The sequence below is a fragment of the Lipotes vexillifer genome, unplaced genomic scaffold (genome assembly GCF_000442215.2).
Source record: "Lipotes vexillifer unplaced genomic scaffold, Lipotes_vexillifer_v1.1 scaffold722, whole genome shotgun sequence".
NCBI classification, from domain to species: domain Eukaryota; kingdom Metazoa; phylum Chordata; class Mammalia; order Artiodactyla; family Lipotidae; genus Lipotes; species Lipotes vexillifer.
Window position 1 is genome coordinate 78,311 of NW_006795213.1, and position 12,256 is coordinate 90,566.

The following is a 12,256-nucleotide window of genomic DNA, read 5'->3' on the forward strand; positions in this document are numbered from 1 at the left end:
GGCAGGACTTAGATTATTCAACTATGATGCCTTATCTTTTACTCTCTCCTTTAACAAAAGCACTCAGACAGAAATTTGGCAGGTATCTAATCTGATTATGTTTTGAGGAGAGAGAAGAGATACAGGGAGAAGAGAATGAAGTGGGAACAGAAGGATGTTTGGTTTCTAAAAATAACCAACATTTCTGATTTTGTAGGCATTTTCTCATTTGTCTTAACATAAGCATCAGATGGTCACTAAGATATAAAACCAAAAATGGAAGAACCCCAATGGCTTACCTGGTTTTACTTCTGCTTCTTCTTTTTTTTCATCATCATCATCATCATCCCAGTTATCCTAAAGTAAAGGACCTCCGTTAATAATTCTTGTATGTTTACTTTTCCACGTGATCTTTATTATTAGCTTGTCTAACTCCACAGAAACAAGTTTGTTGGGGTTTTTTTTGGTGTTGCATTAAATTTATAAATTAATTTTGGGAGAACTGACATCTTATAATGTTGAACTGCCCTAGCCAAGAAAAAGGGCTATCTTTCCATCTGTTCAAGGCTACCTCTGTATCTTTCAAGGAGTGTTTTAAAGTTTCTCTTAGAGGTTTTGAGCATTTCTCTTCAGGTTTATTCCAAAGTATTTCATCATCTCTGTTGCCATTGTAAATACGTTTTTTTTTTTGTCCTTTTATGTCCTCTAACCAGTTACTATATTAGTATAGAAAAGCTACTGAGGGGCTTCCCTGGTGGCGCAGTGGGTGAGAGTCTGCCTGCCAATGCAGGAGACACGGGTTCGTGCCCCGGTCCGGGAGGATCCCACATGCCACAGAGCGGCTGGGCCTGTGAGCCATGGCCGCTGAGCCTGCGCATCCAGAGCCTGTGCTCTGCAACGGGACAGGCCACAATGGTGAGAGGCCCGCGTACCGCAAAAAAAAAAAAAACAAAAAAAAAGAAAAGCTATTGGTTTTTGTATGTTAATTTTATATCTTGCTACCTTACTAAATTCATTTCACTTTAGTTCCAATCATTGATTTTCTAGGGTTTTCCCAGGTATACCACCATATCATCTGCAAACAAGAGACAGCTTTATTCCTTCTTTAACGATTCGTGTGCCTCCACAATTGATTTCTCTTATCTAACTGCACTGGCAAAACCTCTAGTAAAGTGTGAATGAACAGTGGCAGAGAAAATGGGAATCATTGCTTTGTTCTTCTCTTAATGGAAATGCCTCTAGTGTTTTACCCATTAAGTGCTATGTACCCCACCACACTTATGCAGTAAAATTTAATCTTTTCTTTTATTTCCTCTGGATTCCAAGTCAATTAGAAAGTCTTTTTTTAATTTATTTATTTTTGGCTGTGTTAGGTCTTCATTGCTGCACGCGGGCTTTCTCTAGTTGCGGCGAGTGGGGGCTACTCCACGTTGAGGTATGCAGGCTCCTCACTGCGGTGGCTTGTCTTGTTGTGGAGCACGGGCTCTAGCCGTGCGGGCTTCAGTAGTTGTGGCTCGCGGGCTCTAGAGCGCAGGCTCAGTAGTTGCGGCGCACAGCCTTAGTTGCTCCGCGGCATGGGGGATCTTCCCAGACCAGGGCTTGAACCCATGTCCCCTGCATTGGCAGGTGGATTCTTAACCACTATGCCACCAGGGAAACCCAGAAAGTCTTTTCTTAGAGGAAGGAATTTTCTTCTAGAACATGTATGTTTTCATTGTTTTTTCATTTAGATCTCTGATCCACTGGAGGTTTTTCTTTTGTATGGTGTGAAGTATGGATCTAATTTTATCTTTTTCCAAATGGCTACCCACTGTCACAGCACCATCTATTGAAAAGTCCACCTTTCCAATATTTTCTAACTATAAATGGAGTATAATCTCTAAAAATTGTGAATCACTATGTTGTACACCTGAAATATTGTAAATCAGCTATATCTCAATTTTTAAAAAAGTCCATCTTTGCCCTGTGATTTACCATATACTAAATTTTCTTAGGTACCTAGTCTATTTCTGTTTTCTATTCTATCCCACTGGTCTGTTGTCTCTTCACGTACCAGTACCGACTGTTTTGATTAGAGGCTTTATCGTATGTAAGCTAGGGCTAGTCACCCCTTGCAGGTTTTCAGGGTTTTTTACTGTTTTCCTGGCCACTGCTGCACATTTGTTTTTCCATATGAACTTTTATATCAACTTGTCTAACTCCACAAGAAAGCTTCTCCATTAACAATTAAAACACAAGACAACCAAGCCAAAACTAACAGCCTCTCTTAAATAATTCAGTTGTTTTAAATGAAAAATTGAGCAGTCTTTATACTTCTTACTTCCCCAAATGTAAAAGCATCCAACATTCTAGCTAATGGCTTGATTATTTCAAGCAATATTCCATACAACACAACCCTGGTTAATGAATTAAATCTTTATAAAAATTTAAGCCCAACACTATAAATCAACTATACTTCAATTTTAAAAAATTAAATTAAAAAAAAAGTCAATCCCAGTATTAGAAAAGTCAAGAGCTGATCAACAGCTTCATGGAACCCACTCCCTAACTTGGGCGGGGCACTTTAAGGTGGATCTATACTGTCTTTACTATGCCCAGCACAGTCACTGGGCAAAATATAAACCAGTTATCAAACAATCTTCTAAAGGCTCCACAGAATTTAGAAGGTTTAATAGAGAAAGACACAGCCCTGTGTTTAAATAGGCTTTAATCTATAGGTAGCCTGACCACCGTCTCAACAACTGCCAGGCACACCAGGACACGCCCACTGGAAGCTGGGCCACAGCATGGCAGATACAAAGCAGGAGGCCCTGACGCTACTGGAAGAGGCAGAAGCTGACTAATGTGCCATAACTATGACACCAAGCTTCTGGTTTTTAACAAGACAGGTCATAAATCTGAATCAGCCTAGGTATATAAACTAACCAAGCCTTGATTCTTAATAAAAATCTGTAAATCCAAAGAAATAAAAAGTCCTCATTAAGGCTGCCATGGGGTCTGCAAGCAGTGGGAAGAACTCTGTACAAAAGCATTTATATAATAACTTTACCTTCACAATTTAACCCTTGGTTCATAGTTAACAAACAGAACGAAAGCAAACCAGCTAGTCATTGTTTGAACATCTAAGATACTAGATTAGAAATTAGACAGCAAATGTTTATATTACCCTGCTGGTTTGCTTAAGTGCTTGTATCAATACACCATAGTACAAAAGGAACCAGAGAGCTAAATATAAAAGTTAACTACTACCAGGAGTTGTCATTTTAATCTTCACAGAACACAGGAAAGCTGGGTCTGTGAGTGATATGCTGCTTAGATGGTGCTTCAGATAAAAGGACCAACTGCTTACTTCCAGGGGATGTTTATTTATAACTCCCTACTAATAACAGTGATGATGATAATAATAATAGATAGCATTTACTGAGGGCTTACTTTGCACCAAGCACTGTGCAACATACTTTATGTTTTATTTTTACTTTTTCAATTTTGGCTGCACAGAGAGGCTTGTGGGATTTTAGTTGCCCAGCCAGGGATTGAACCTGGGCCCTTAGCAGTAAGAGCACGGAGTCCTAACCATTGGACAGCCAGGGAATTCCCCAAAGGACTTTACATATAGTAACAGTTAACCCTCACAAAAGTTCTGTAAGTAAGGTGGTGTTATCCCTACTTTACAGATAAGTACACTAAGGCCCAGAGACAGCTATCCCAAAATCTGAATGGAAAAATAATGAAGGAACCTGTTTTGAACAGGCCAAAGTTCCTTTAAAGCGTCATATTAAACATGACTTCTTACCTGAGTGTTGAAGTATAAAATAAATGTCTGGGAACTAGGTCCCTCCACACCAAAATCTGTTCTTTAAATTAGTTCTGGAATGAGGTCCCCTGGAATTTCAAGGAGCCCCATATCAAAGAGAAGGGTTAGAGTACATACTAAGATATGCCCAGCTACAACTATGGCAATTATTCATCTCAAATTGCCTGTGCTAGATTTCCACTAATTTTAACAAATGAGTCTAGCAGCCTCTGGTACTAGGAGGCCAAGAAGGGAGAGGTATAGCTGAAAATGAGCAGCTCAATCCCAGTAACTCCAACATAGAGAAACAGCACAACAGAGTAACATTTCTGTTCAATGCTGATGTGCCTCAGTTCCCTTTACCAGTAAAATATCACCCCACCCATATCACTGCTCCTTCAGTATCTCATTAGCACTAGCTCTTTGCCCCACCTCTACCCCGCCCTGGTTTCCCTATCAAAGAATAAACCTTACTCCAGACAGTCATTACATTGTCCCATCAGCGCAAGCATAACAAGGCTACAGAGAATTCCACCACAGAATGGATTTCAGTAGCAAAAACAGTGGTTCCTATCAAGTCCTGGAAACAACCATGACATCTGCTCCTCAGTTCATAAAAGGACCATGAAAGGCACCCTCACCCCAGACTGCTTGAAACAGTAATAACTGCCCTGAAGTTATTCCTATACTGGGGACAAGTTCCTAAAGAAGGGAGCATAGTGATGTCAAGTTCCTAAAGAAGGGAGCATAGCGATGTCAGCAAAAAGAGCCTGGCCATACTTCCAAACAGACGCAATCCCCAAAGCAGAAGGCCAGGTAGCTTTCCCCCAGAACTTAAAGAGTTTTTGCATCCTTAGTTATAAAAGTAAATGTATAAAAGTAGAATGTCTATATCTGCCTAATTTTCCATAAACATCAGGACTTTGTAAATACTGACAATAAATTCAGATAAAATGTAGAAGGGTTCCAAGAGAAACATCTAAAATGAACACTTAAAATAGGGAGTTAAGTCTAATTTAGTAAGCCCGAAATGGTTGTTTTTGGTTCAAGAGATTACCTATAAATATCCACTTAAATTCTTTACCCAATTATCATTGGTAGCCAATAACTCTTGCAACTATAATATCCAATCTATCTCCAAAAGTATTAACCAGGCTGCTCTCCTAAAATGGCCAGCTTCCTTAGAAGAGAGGCTGTTGATAAACTACTCACTTATCTATACTCATGTTCTACAGACACACACCCAGCATCATTTGAGCCATTTCTCTGAAAGAGATGGCTGCTTTTCAAGTTTAAAACCTGCTTCCCAATCAAATATGACTAAGAACTGAAAACATAACATAAAAAATTTAAACCCTGCTTTCTTTATTCCTAATAATGCAGCCAGTAGTTGGCCAGTCTGTCACTTTTATAATGTGCAATAATGCACATTATTGTGCATTATAATGTGAATGTCACATGCAATGAGAGAACACATTTAGGGCTGAAAATGTTTTCCAACTTAAGCAAGATATATTTATAGATCGTCAAATAAAAGTAGCTTCAAATGAGCAGTAAATTTCTTCTGTCCCATAGCAATAGCCCACTAACTAACACATACGCCTCCCCCATTCTTCTTTAGTTTGGTTTAGATAAAGCATAATCTCTTGCAGTAAGAGTCATTTACTGGTGTTCTGTAAGCTGTACCAACCTGCTCTGAGAAGCCTCAGAACTCTGTAGTGAGCTTCTGCCATCGCTAGACCTGCCAGGAAAGTTTACTTTTTAAAAGAAGCCCAAATATTCTTCCATCACCTCAGAACTATGATGGTCTCTGGAAGCCAAGGTACCTGCCTCAATAAATTCTACTTCACTTAAGTCAATTCATTAAGTTTTTAACACCTACCATGGCTCAGCACTCTGCTGAATTCCATCTTAATGCTGACCTGTCTCATATTTGGAACTGTTTTCAATTCTACTTTAAATTCCTGGCTAAGCTAGATCAAGAACAATACACTGAACTCTAAACAAGTGGCTTATTTATTTTCAATGGTCCAGCATGACAAATATATTAGGTAAATATTTTTCAGTATCTTTTTTTTGCCTTTTAAATTCTTAAGATGTCATTTATTGTTTTTCTTTAAAAAAGGAAAAAACAAAAACAAAACAAAAAATGTAAAAGGAGATTCAAACTGCAAAACAAAGGAGAATACAGAGGCACAAGTGGAGGAGTTTACTCGATAGAAACAAAGTAGCCGAGTCTAACTATGGCAAACTGGGTGGGGGGCCGGGAAGGGGTAATGGATGCCTTATTGTAAAAATAACCGTCCTAACTAAACACGCTTCCTAACTAAAAATTTACTAGTTTATAAAAAAAACTGTCAGGGTATTGAAATGATATAATTGGTATTTTCTTCAAAATAATCTGGTTGTGGGAGGAGAGCAGTGGGGATACAGAAGATATAAGATTGGTCATGGTTTTTAAAAATTTTATTTTTCTTTATTTTTTATTTTTTGGCTGTGTCTGGTCTTAGTTGTGGCACGCAGGCTTCTCTCTAGCTGTGGTGTGCAGGTTCTCTCTCTAGTTGTGGCGTGCAGGCTCCAGAGTGGGTGGGATCTGTAATTTGCAGCACATGGGCTCTCTAGTTGAGGCGTGTAGGCTCAGTAGTTGCGGCATGCAGGCTTAGTTGCCCCATGGCATGTGGGATCTTAGTTCCCTGACCAGGAATCGAACCTGTGTCCCCTGCATTGGAAGGCAGACTCTTCACCACTGGACCACCTGGGAAGTCCCTGGTCATGGGTTTATTAAACTTTTCTTACCACTTCTTTATATGTTTAGAACTTCTCATAAGTTACACACACTTCCAGATACTCATTTCCTAGCAAAATGCCACCTTCTGAGAATTTCCCAGCAATCTCCAATTTCTTTGAAATACAGATGCCCTACTTCAGAAGTACTGTTTCCAACGCTTAAAAATGTCCTTACTCTGGTAGATATAAACTATTAACCAGGATAGGATCCTAACAGTTGAATGGGCATGATGAGGCAGGCAGTTTTCAACTAAGTCAGCTCTCTAGGATCTCTTTTTGTTTGTTTCTTTTTGTTTGTTTGTCTTTGTGGTACACGGGCCTCTCACTGTTGTGGCCTCTCTTGCAGAGCACAGGCTCCGGACGCGCAGGCTTAGCGGCCATGGCTCACGGGCCTAGCTGCTCCGCGGCATGTGGGATCTTCCTGGACCGGGGCACAAACCCATGTCCCCGTGTCGGCAGGCGGAATCTCAACTACTGCACCACCAAGGAAGCCTTCTCTAGGATCTTTTAAAGAAATTCTGTAATAACATTACAGAAGCAAATGTCTGAGATGATTGATCACAGCCAGAAGTTTTCTCAAAACAAACTCCACACCCTTTGAAATAAATCTAGCTTCTAATCTGTTTTACTGAAATGATGGGATACTAGTAAAATGGAGTAAAAGTTGTATTGTTCCTGCGTGCAGTGGGTAGGTACTCACTGCCTTCTTTCTTTCTTTTTTTCTATCTATCTATTTGGCTGCGTTGGACTTTTCTCTAGTTGTGACGAGCAGGGGCTACTCTTTGTTGCAGTGCAAGGGCTCCAGGCGCACAGGCTTCAGTAGTTGTGGCACGTGGGCTCTAGAGCACAGGCTCAGTAGTTGTGGCACACGAGCTTAGTTGCTCCACGGCATGTGGGATCTTCCCGGATCAGGATCAAACCTGTGTCCCCTGCACTGGCAGGCAGACTCTTAACCACTGCACCACCAGGGAAGTCTGTGCCTTCTTAATCAACATTGCCTACACATCATTCCAGCGATGGGGAAGGAGTCCAGAGATATATGCCAAGCAAACAATTCCTCCCACTGCCTCTGCATAACATCAGGATAGTACAGAAAGGGAACATAAAGCTAATGTGACAGGAAAGTACGCTCCCTAGTTCTTACCTTTTCACTGGAAAGAAGCATAGACTCCCCTGCACCATGAATATTAAAAATTCTACAGTTTCACCTATATGCACTGCCACTTTCAGACAGCTATCTGAAAAGTCAAGGGCAGCAAAATGCTATATCTACTGAAAGACAGTAAACTACTGAAGCAAGTTACTGTAACGAAGATCTCAGTTTTCCTTTCATTTCTCAGGACAGTACAAATGACATTAAACCTCTACTCTTAAAGGTTAAACACTAGATGCTGACATAAACTGAAGAACTTACTGTTTCTACATACCTTACTTTTGAAGGACTTTTCAAAAATTCACATACTGTATTATTTAAGGACTATGATTATTCGATCTCATGGAAACTAAACCTTGTTAGCATCTCCTTACAAAAGGATTAAACGCTAAAACATTAGAATTCAGAAATTTGGTATTATAGGTATCCCTCACTTTTTAAAGTTCACTTTATTCCACTTCGCTTTTTCGAAAGACCTTCATTAATAACTGTGCTCACTAAGTGAAAGAAATCCAAAGAGGATTTTCGCTTTTATTAAAGTGAAAATAGCATTTGTTTTTGCACTGAGCCATTACAGAGGCAGCGTGCACCCAAGCAGCAACAGTGGCACCGCCAAGGCCAAGCTCCTTCTCCACCAAGCTACTCAGCATCTCAGCATCAAGCTGCCATAGCTTTGAACTGTGTCTGCGAGCATCTGTGCTTTACCTTGATTCATCCTGTGCATTTGTTAGCAAGATGTGTCCTAAGGCAATTGCTTCTTTCAGCTCAGGGAAGGTTTCATAGGAATGCTCTACTTTCGGATAGCAGGGAAAACCTGTACTCACTACCATTCAAAGTGACAAATTTCAACTCTAGATTGGTAACCTCTGAGCAAGCAAAAACTTGCTTGATAACCACGGACATTCAGTTCAAAACAAAAAATTCACAGTAAACAGCCACCGTGGAGAGAACTTACTCCTACTGAGCTTAAGAAAGCACAAAAAAATGTGGCACAAAAATAACCCCAGCTACTCGATCTAAACAGCCTAAAGATATTTTCCATTAGCCAGAAAAATATTCTCTCTTGCAGAGAGATTTAACATTTACTGAATGCCTACTAAGTGCCAGGCAACTCTGCTTAATGCTTGACATATTATCTCATTTAAAGTGCAAAATAATCCTCTGAGGTAGCTTCTGTAATGACAAGATTGGGAAATGGAAGTGAAAAAAAAAGGATTAAAAAACTGGTTCATGACCACAAACAGAAAATGTCAAGGCAAAAATATAGATCCAGGTCTGTCTATTCCAAACTACTAGGAATCAAACTACTCCATGAACACCTCATCTTGGAAATCCTGGAGAAACTCAACAGAAATAAACCAGCATTTCAACATGGAAATAAAATGGACAAGTTCAGCTTTCTACTCCAATACCAACTTCAAAGTTTATGTAAAAGATATAAGCTACTTGTATAAAAGAAAGAAATTCTGCACTAAAAGAGTGCAAAGAGGCGAGATGACCTTTAGGGTACATAAGATTTACCTTTTTGTAAATAAGATTTACAACTTATAAATCTCCAAAATTAGTTCCAAGTAGTCAGAATTATATTTATCAGGATTGACACCATTTAGATACAATAATTTCAGTCAGGCTTCTTCATGATATCAGTCTAGACTACTTCATTCAAACTTCATTTTCTGGTAATTCTTTTCTGATTTCTCTAGTCGTTTCTTCTCACTTATTCCCAATTTTCATAACAGATGTCTTAACTCCTACATCCACTCTGCACAGAAAAAGTGAAAGGACAAATCTGAACTAAAGACTCAAAACAGAAAATCTGCTACAATGTAGGGAGGTAACTAATATCTTGCAATGAGGCTGATAATACAATCCATTCTCATGTCTATACAACATTTAAATGAAGCATTTAAGTATCTTCACAATAGTATTGCTCATTTATTAACCCCAATATTTGCAAAGCTCGCGTCATCCCTGAACCTCAGGCTGTTCAATGAATTGGACATCCACCTCATCAGACTCAGGTAAAATGTAACAAAAGCAGTATTAACACAAAATTCAGAGTGATTACCTAGCTTAAATTTTTTTCAACCCAAGCAGAAGGATTTGTAGGGTTGTTAGCATGAGCTGAAGGGTAGAAGTTAGAAGAGTAAAACATTCACCAAATGAATCGAAACCATAAAAAACCATTTTCCAACTCATACTAAACCTTATCTTCACAAAAATAAAAACATTTTGAGAAGTTTGTTAATAAGAGTCTTAACATTCTGTGCTTGAGACTTCTGTAGCTACCTGAAAAACAAAAACGAACGCAGTAGTCATAATGTCATCTGAAGCCGCATCTGAAGCCCCGAGGAGTTCTCAAAAACAAACGAAGACGGTAAATCAGGTTCAAATCTACAAGGCATAGGAAAAACAACCACCAAAAAAAACACAAAACACTGACTCCCTCGTCTTCTCCAACCACCAAATCTTCACTATTACGCGTTCGTGTGTAAATGAATAATAAGTCGCTGTGTGGACTACCCAGGTTTCTCACCACTAACTGCTAGCTATCTCAGTACTCAGTTCATCCTTTTACCACAGGATGGGAGAAGGGAGGCTAAAAATTATTGCATTTGTGTGGGAAAAAAAAAGGTGGCTAAAATTAAACCACAATATTTCACTCATCTAACAACTCGAACAAACTCTACAAATGGGCCTTCGGGGATATAAATGAGTTACTGGCCCTGGGGAGACCTGAGCTTGAAAGGGCAGGTGGGTTGCAAGACTTTCCATATGGAATAAGCCAGCGGCTCCATTCTCAGCTTCCCAGTCTCATCCCCGCGAGCAACTCCAGACCGCGAAGTTTGCACGTGGGCCAGTCCAGCAGCTTCTGTCACCTCCCGTCGCCAGTTGGCGGGTGGGATCCAGGCCGGAGCGCAGACCTTCGAAGAAGGGCTGGGGCTAGGGCTAAGGCTAGGGCTGGGGCCAGCGACTCGCCAGGGAAGTTCAACAGACCACGCTGCCCGCCTCCGGCCCATATGGCCGGCGAAAGGAGGGGAACAGGGCACCGCCAGGCCCTACGCTCGAGCCTAGACCCACGGCCCGCAGGCCCGGGCGGGGCCCCTGGGCCCACAGTCCGTCCGCCCGCCCCTCGGCGGGCAACTCTGCCCGCGACAGCGCCAACCCGCTCCAACACTGCTCGGAGCCCCGGCCCGCACCCACCTTGACGTCCTCGTCCTCGTCCTCGCCTTCCCAGCGGTCCCCGCCGGCGGTGCCGCCGCCCCCCACCTTCCGCACCGGGTCTTCCACTGAGAACGTGTCCGCGTCTACGGAAGAGAGCGAGCCACGTTAATGCCTGCCTGGGTGTGGGGCCAGCGCCGGCCCAGGCCCTGCTCCCGGAACTTCTCCTCACCCCAGGAGTCAGAGTCCCCCGCCGCTGCCGCCGCCATCTCGAGCCGGGGGTAAGCGTGTACAAGTAGAGAGCGAGCAAAGAGTTAGCGCGGCGGATGTGAGTCACTGAATCTGCTCTCGTTGGCCGGCGCAAGGCACGCTGGGACCTTGGCTGACTGAACGCCAGGGCCCAGGCCCCGCCCCTTCTGGCGGCGACTGGGGCGACGTGCGCGCGGGCCGGAAGGGGGCGCGGAATGCGGCGGGCGAGGCGGGGCGTCCTGTACTCCACGCCCCGGGGAGGTCCTGTGGGCTAGTGGGGTGGGGAGAGAGGAAGGGGCTGAGGGAAGTCACCCAATCCTGGGCCCTGGGAAGGAAATGTAAGTGCGGGAAAGTTAGCAGGGCGGTACCTTGCTTGGCGCTGGGCTCTCGCCTGCCCTCTCCACCCCTCCCCTGCCAACCCCATCCGCGCCCCAACCAGTCGGATGCGCCCTTCCTCTGGTCACACGGATCGCTACTCGCTGCCGCTGGCTGATACCTAGGAGACCCACAGCCTCTCCACGCAGCACTCAGAAGCGGGCTCTGAACTCCACGCCCACCTGTGGGGGCGGTGGATTGGCCCCCCCGATCACTGGAGGGCGCGGTTGCGCTGGGTGAGGTGGGGTCCCTCTGGAAGCCGGGGTACGCAGGGCTCCCGGGAAGACGCGAGCGGAGAGGGCCGAGCTCCTGGCAGCCTTCCCAGCCAGGGTGCTCAGAGTCAGCTCCTGGCACACTTGCCTCCAGTGCGTCACGAAGGGATCGAAGGGCAGCCCCAGTGCTCAAGGATTTTCCCTTCCTTTGAGCTCCTTGAAGCCAATACATGATTCATTCTTTCGCAGAATAATTTCGGAACTCGGTCTGCGCTAAGCATAAACCCTAGCCTTGCCCTAAAGGAGCGCACAATCAAGTAGCAAAAATAGACATGTAAACAAATTTCGACACAGTGCGATGACTGCAACAAAAAGAAGCATTGCGAGGTTACATGTAAATGGGTAACGTTAACCTCGGGGGGCGGGCGGGGAGCGGTAGGCTACATGAAAGGCTTCGGGAGGGTAAGCACTGCAGTAACAAGTTTTAAAGACCAAGTGAAATTTGCTCCAGTGCATTTCCAGTAGAAAGATTGCATGTGGTCCCTG

The 12,256-nt window shown here is 43.0% G+C and overlaps 1 protein-coding gene across 2 annotated transcripts in view; it reads right to left on the minus strand.

Annotated features, from left to right (window-relative positions):
- EIF3J (eukaryotic translation initiation factor 3 subunit J) overlaps positions 1–11,269 on the minus strand; it is a 23,889-nt gene extending 12,620 nt beyond the window's left edge. For both annotated transcript variants that reach the window (XM_007467527.1, XM_007467526.1), the window contains exons 1-3: positions 11,107–11,269; positions 10,917–11,020; positions 279–336 (exon numbers count right to left, since the gene is read on the minus strand). In XM_007467527.1, the coding sequence (XP_007467589.1) occupies positions 279–336; positions 10,917–11,020; positions 11,107–11,143 (199 nt within the window). In that variant the 5' untranslated portion in view covers positions 11,144–11,269. The remainder of the gene's footprint in view (positions 1–278; positions 337–10,916; positions 11,021–11,106) is intronic.
- Between the last annotated feature and the right edge of the window lie 987 nt (positions 11,270–12,256).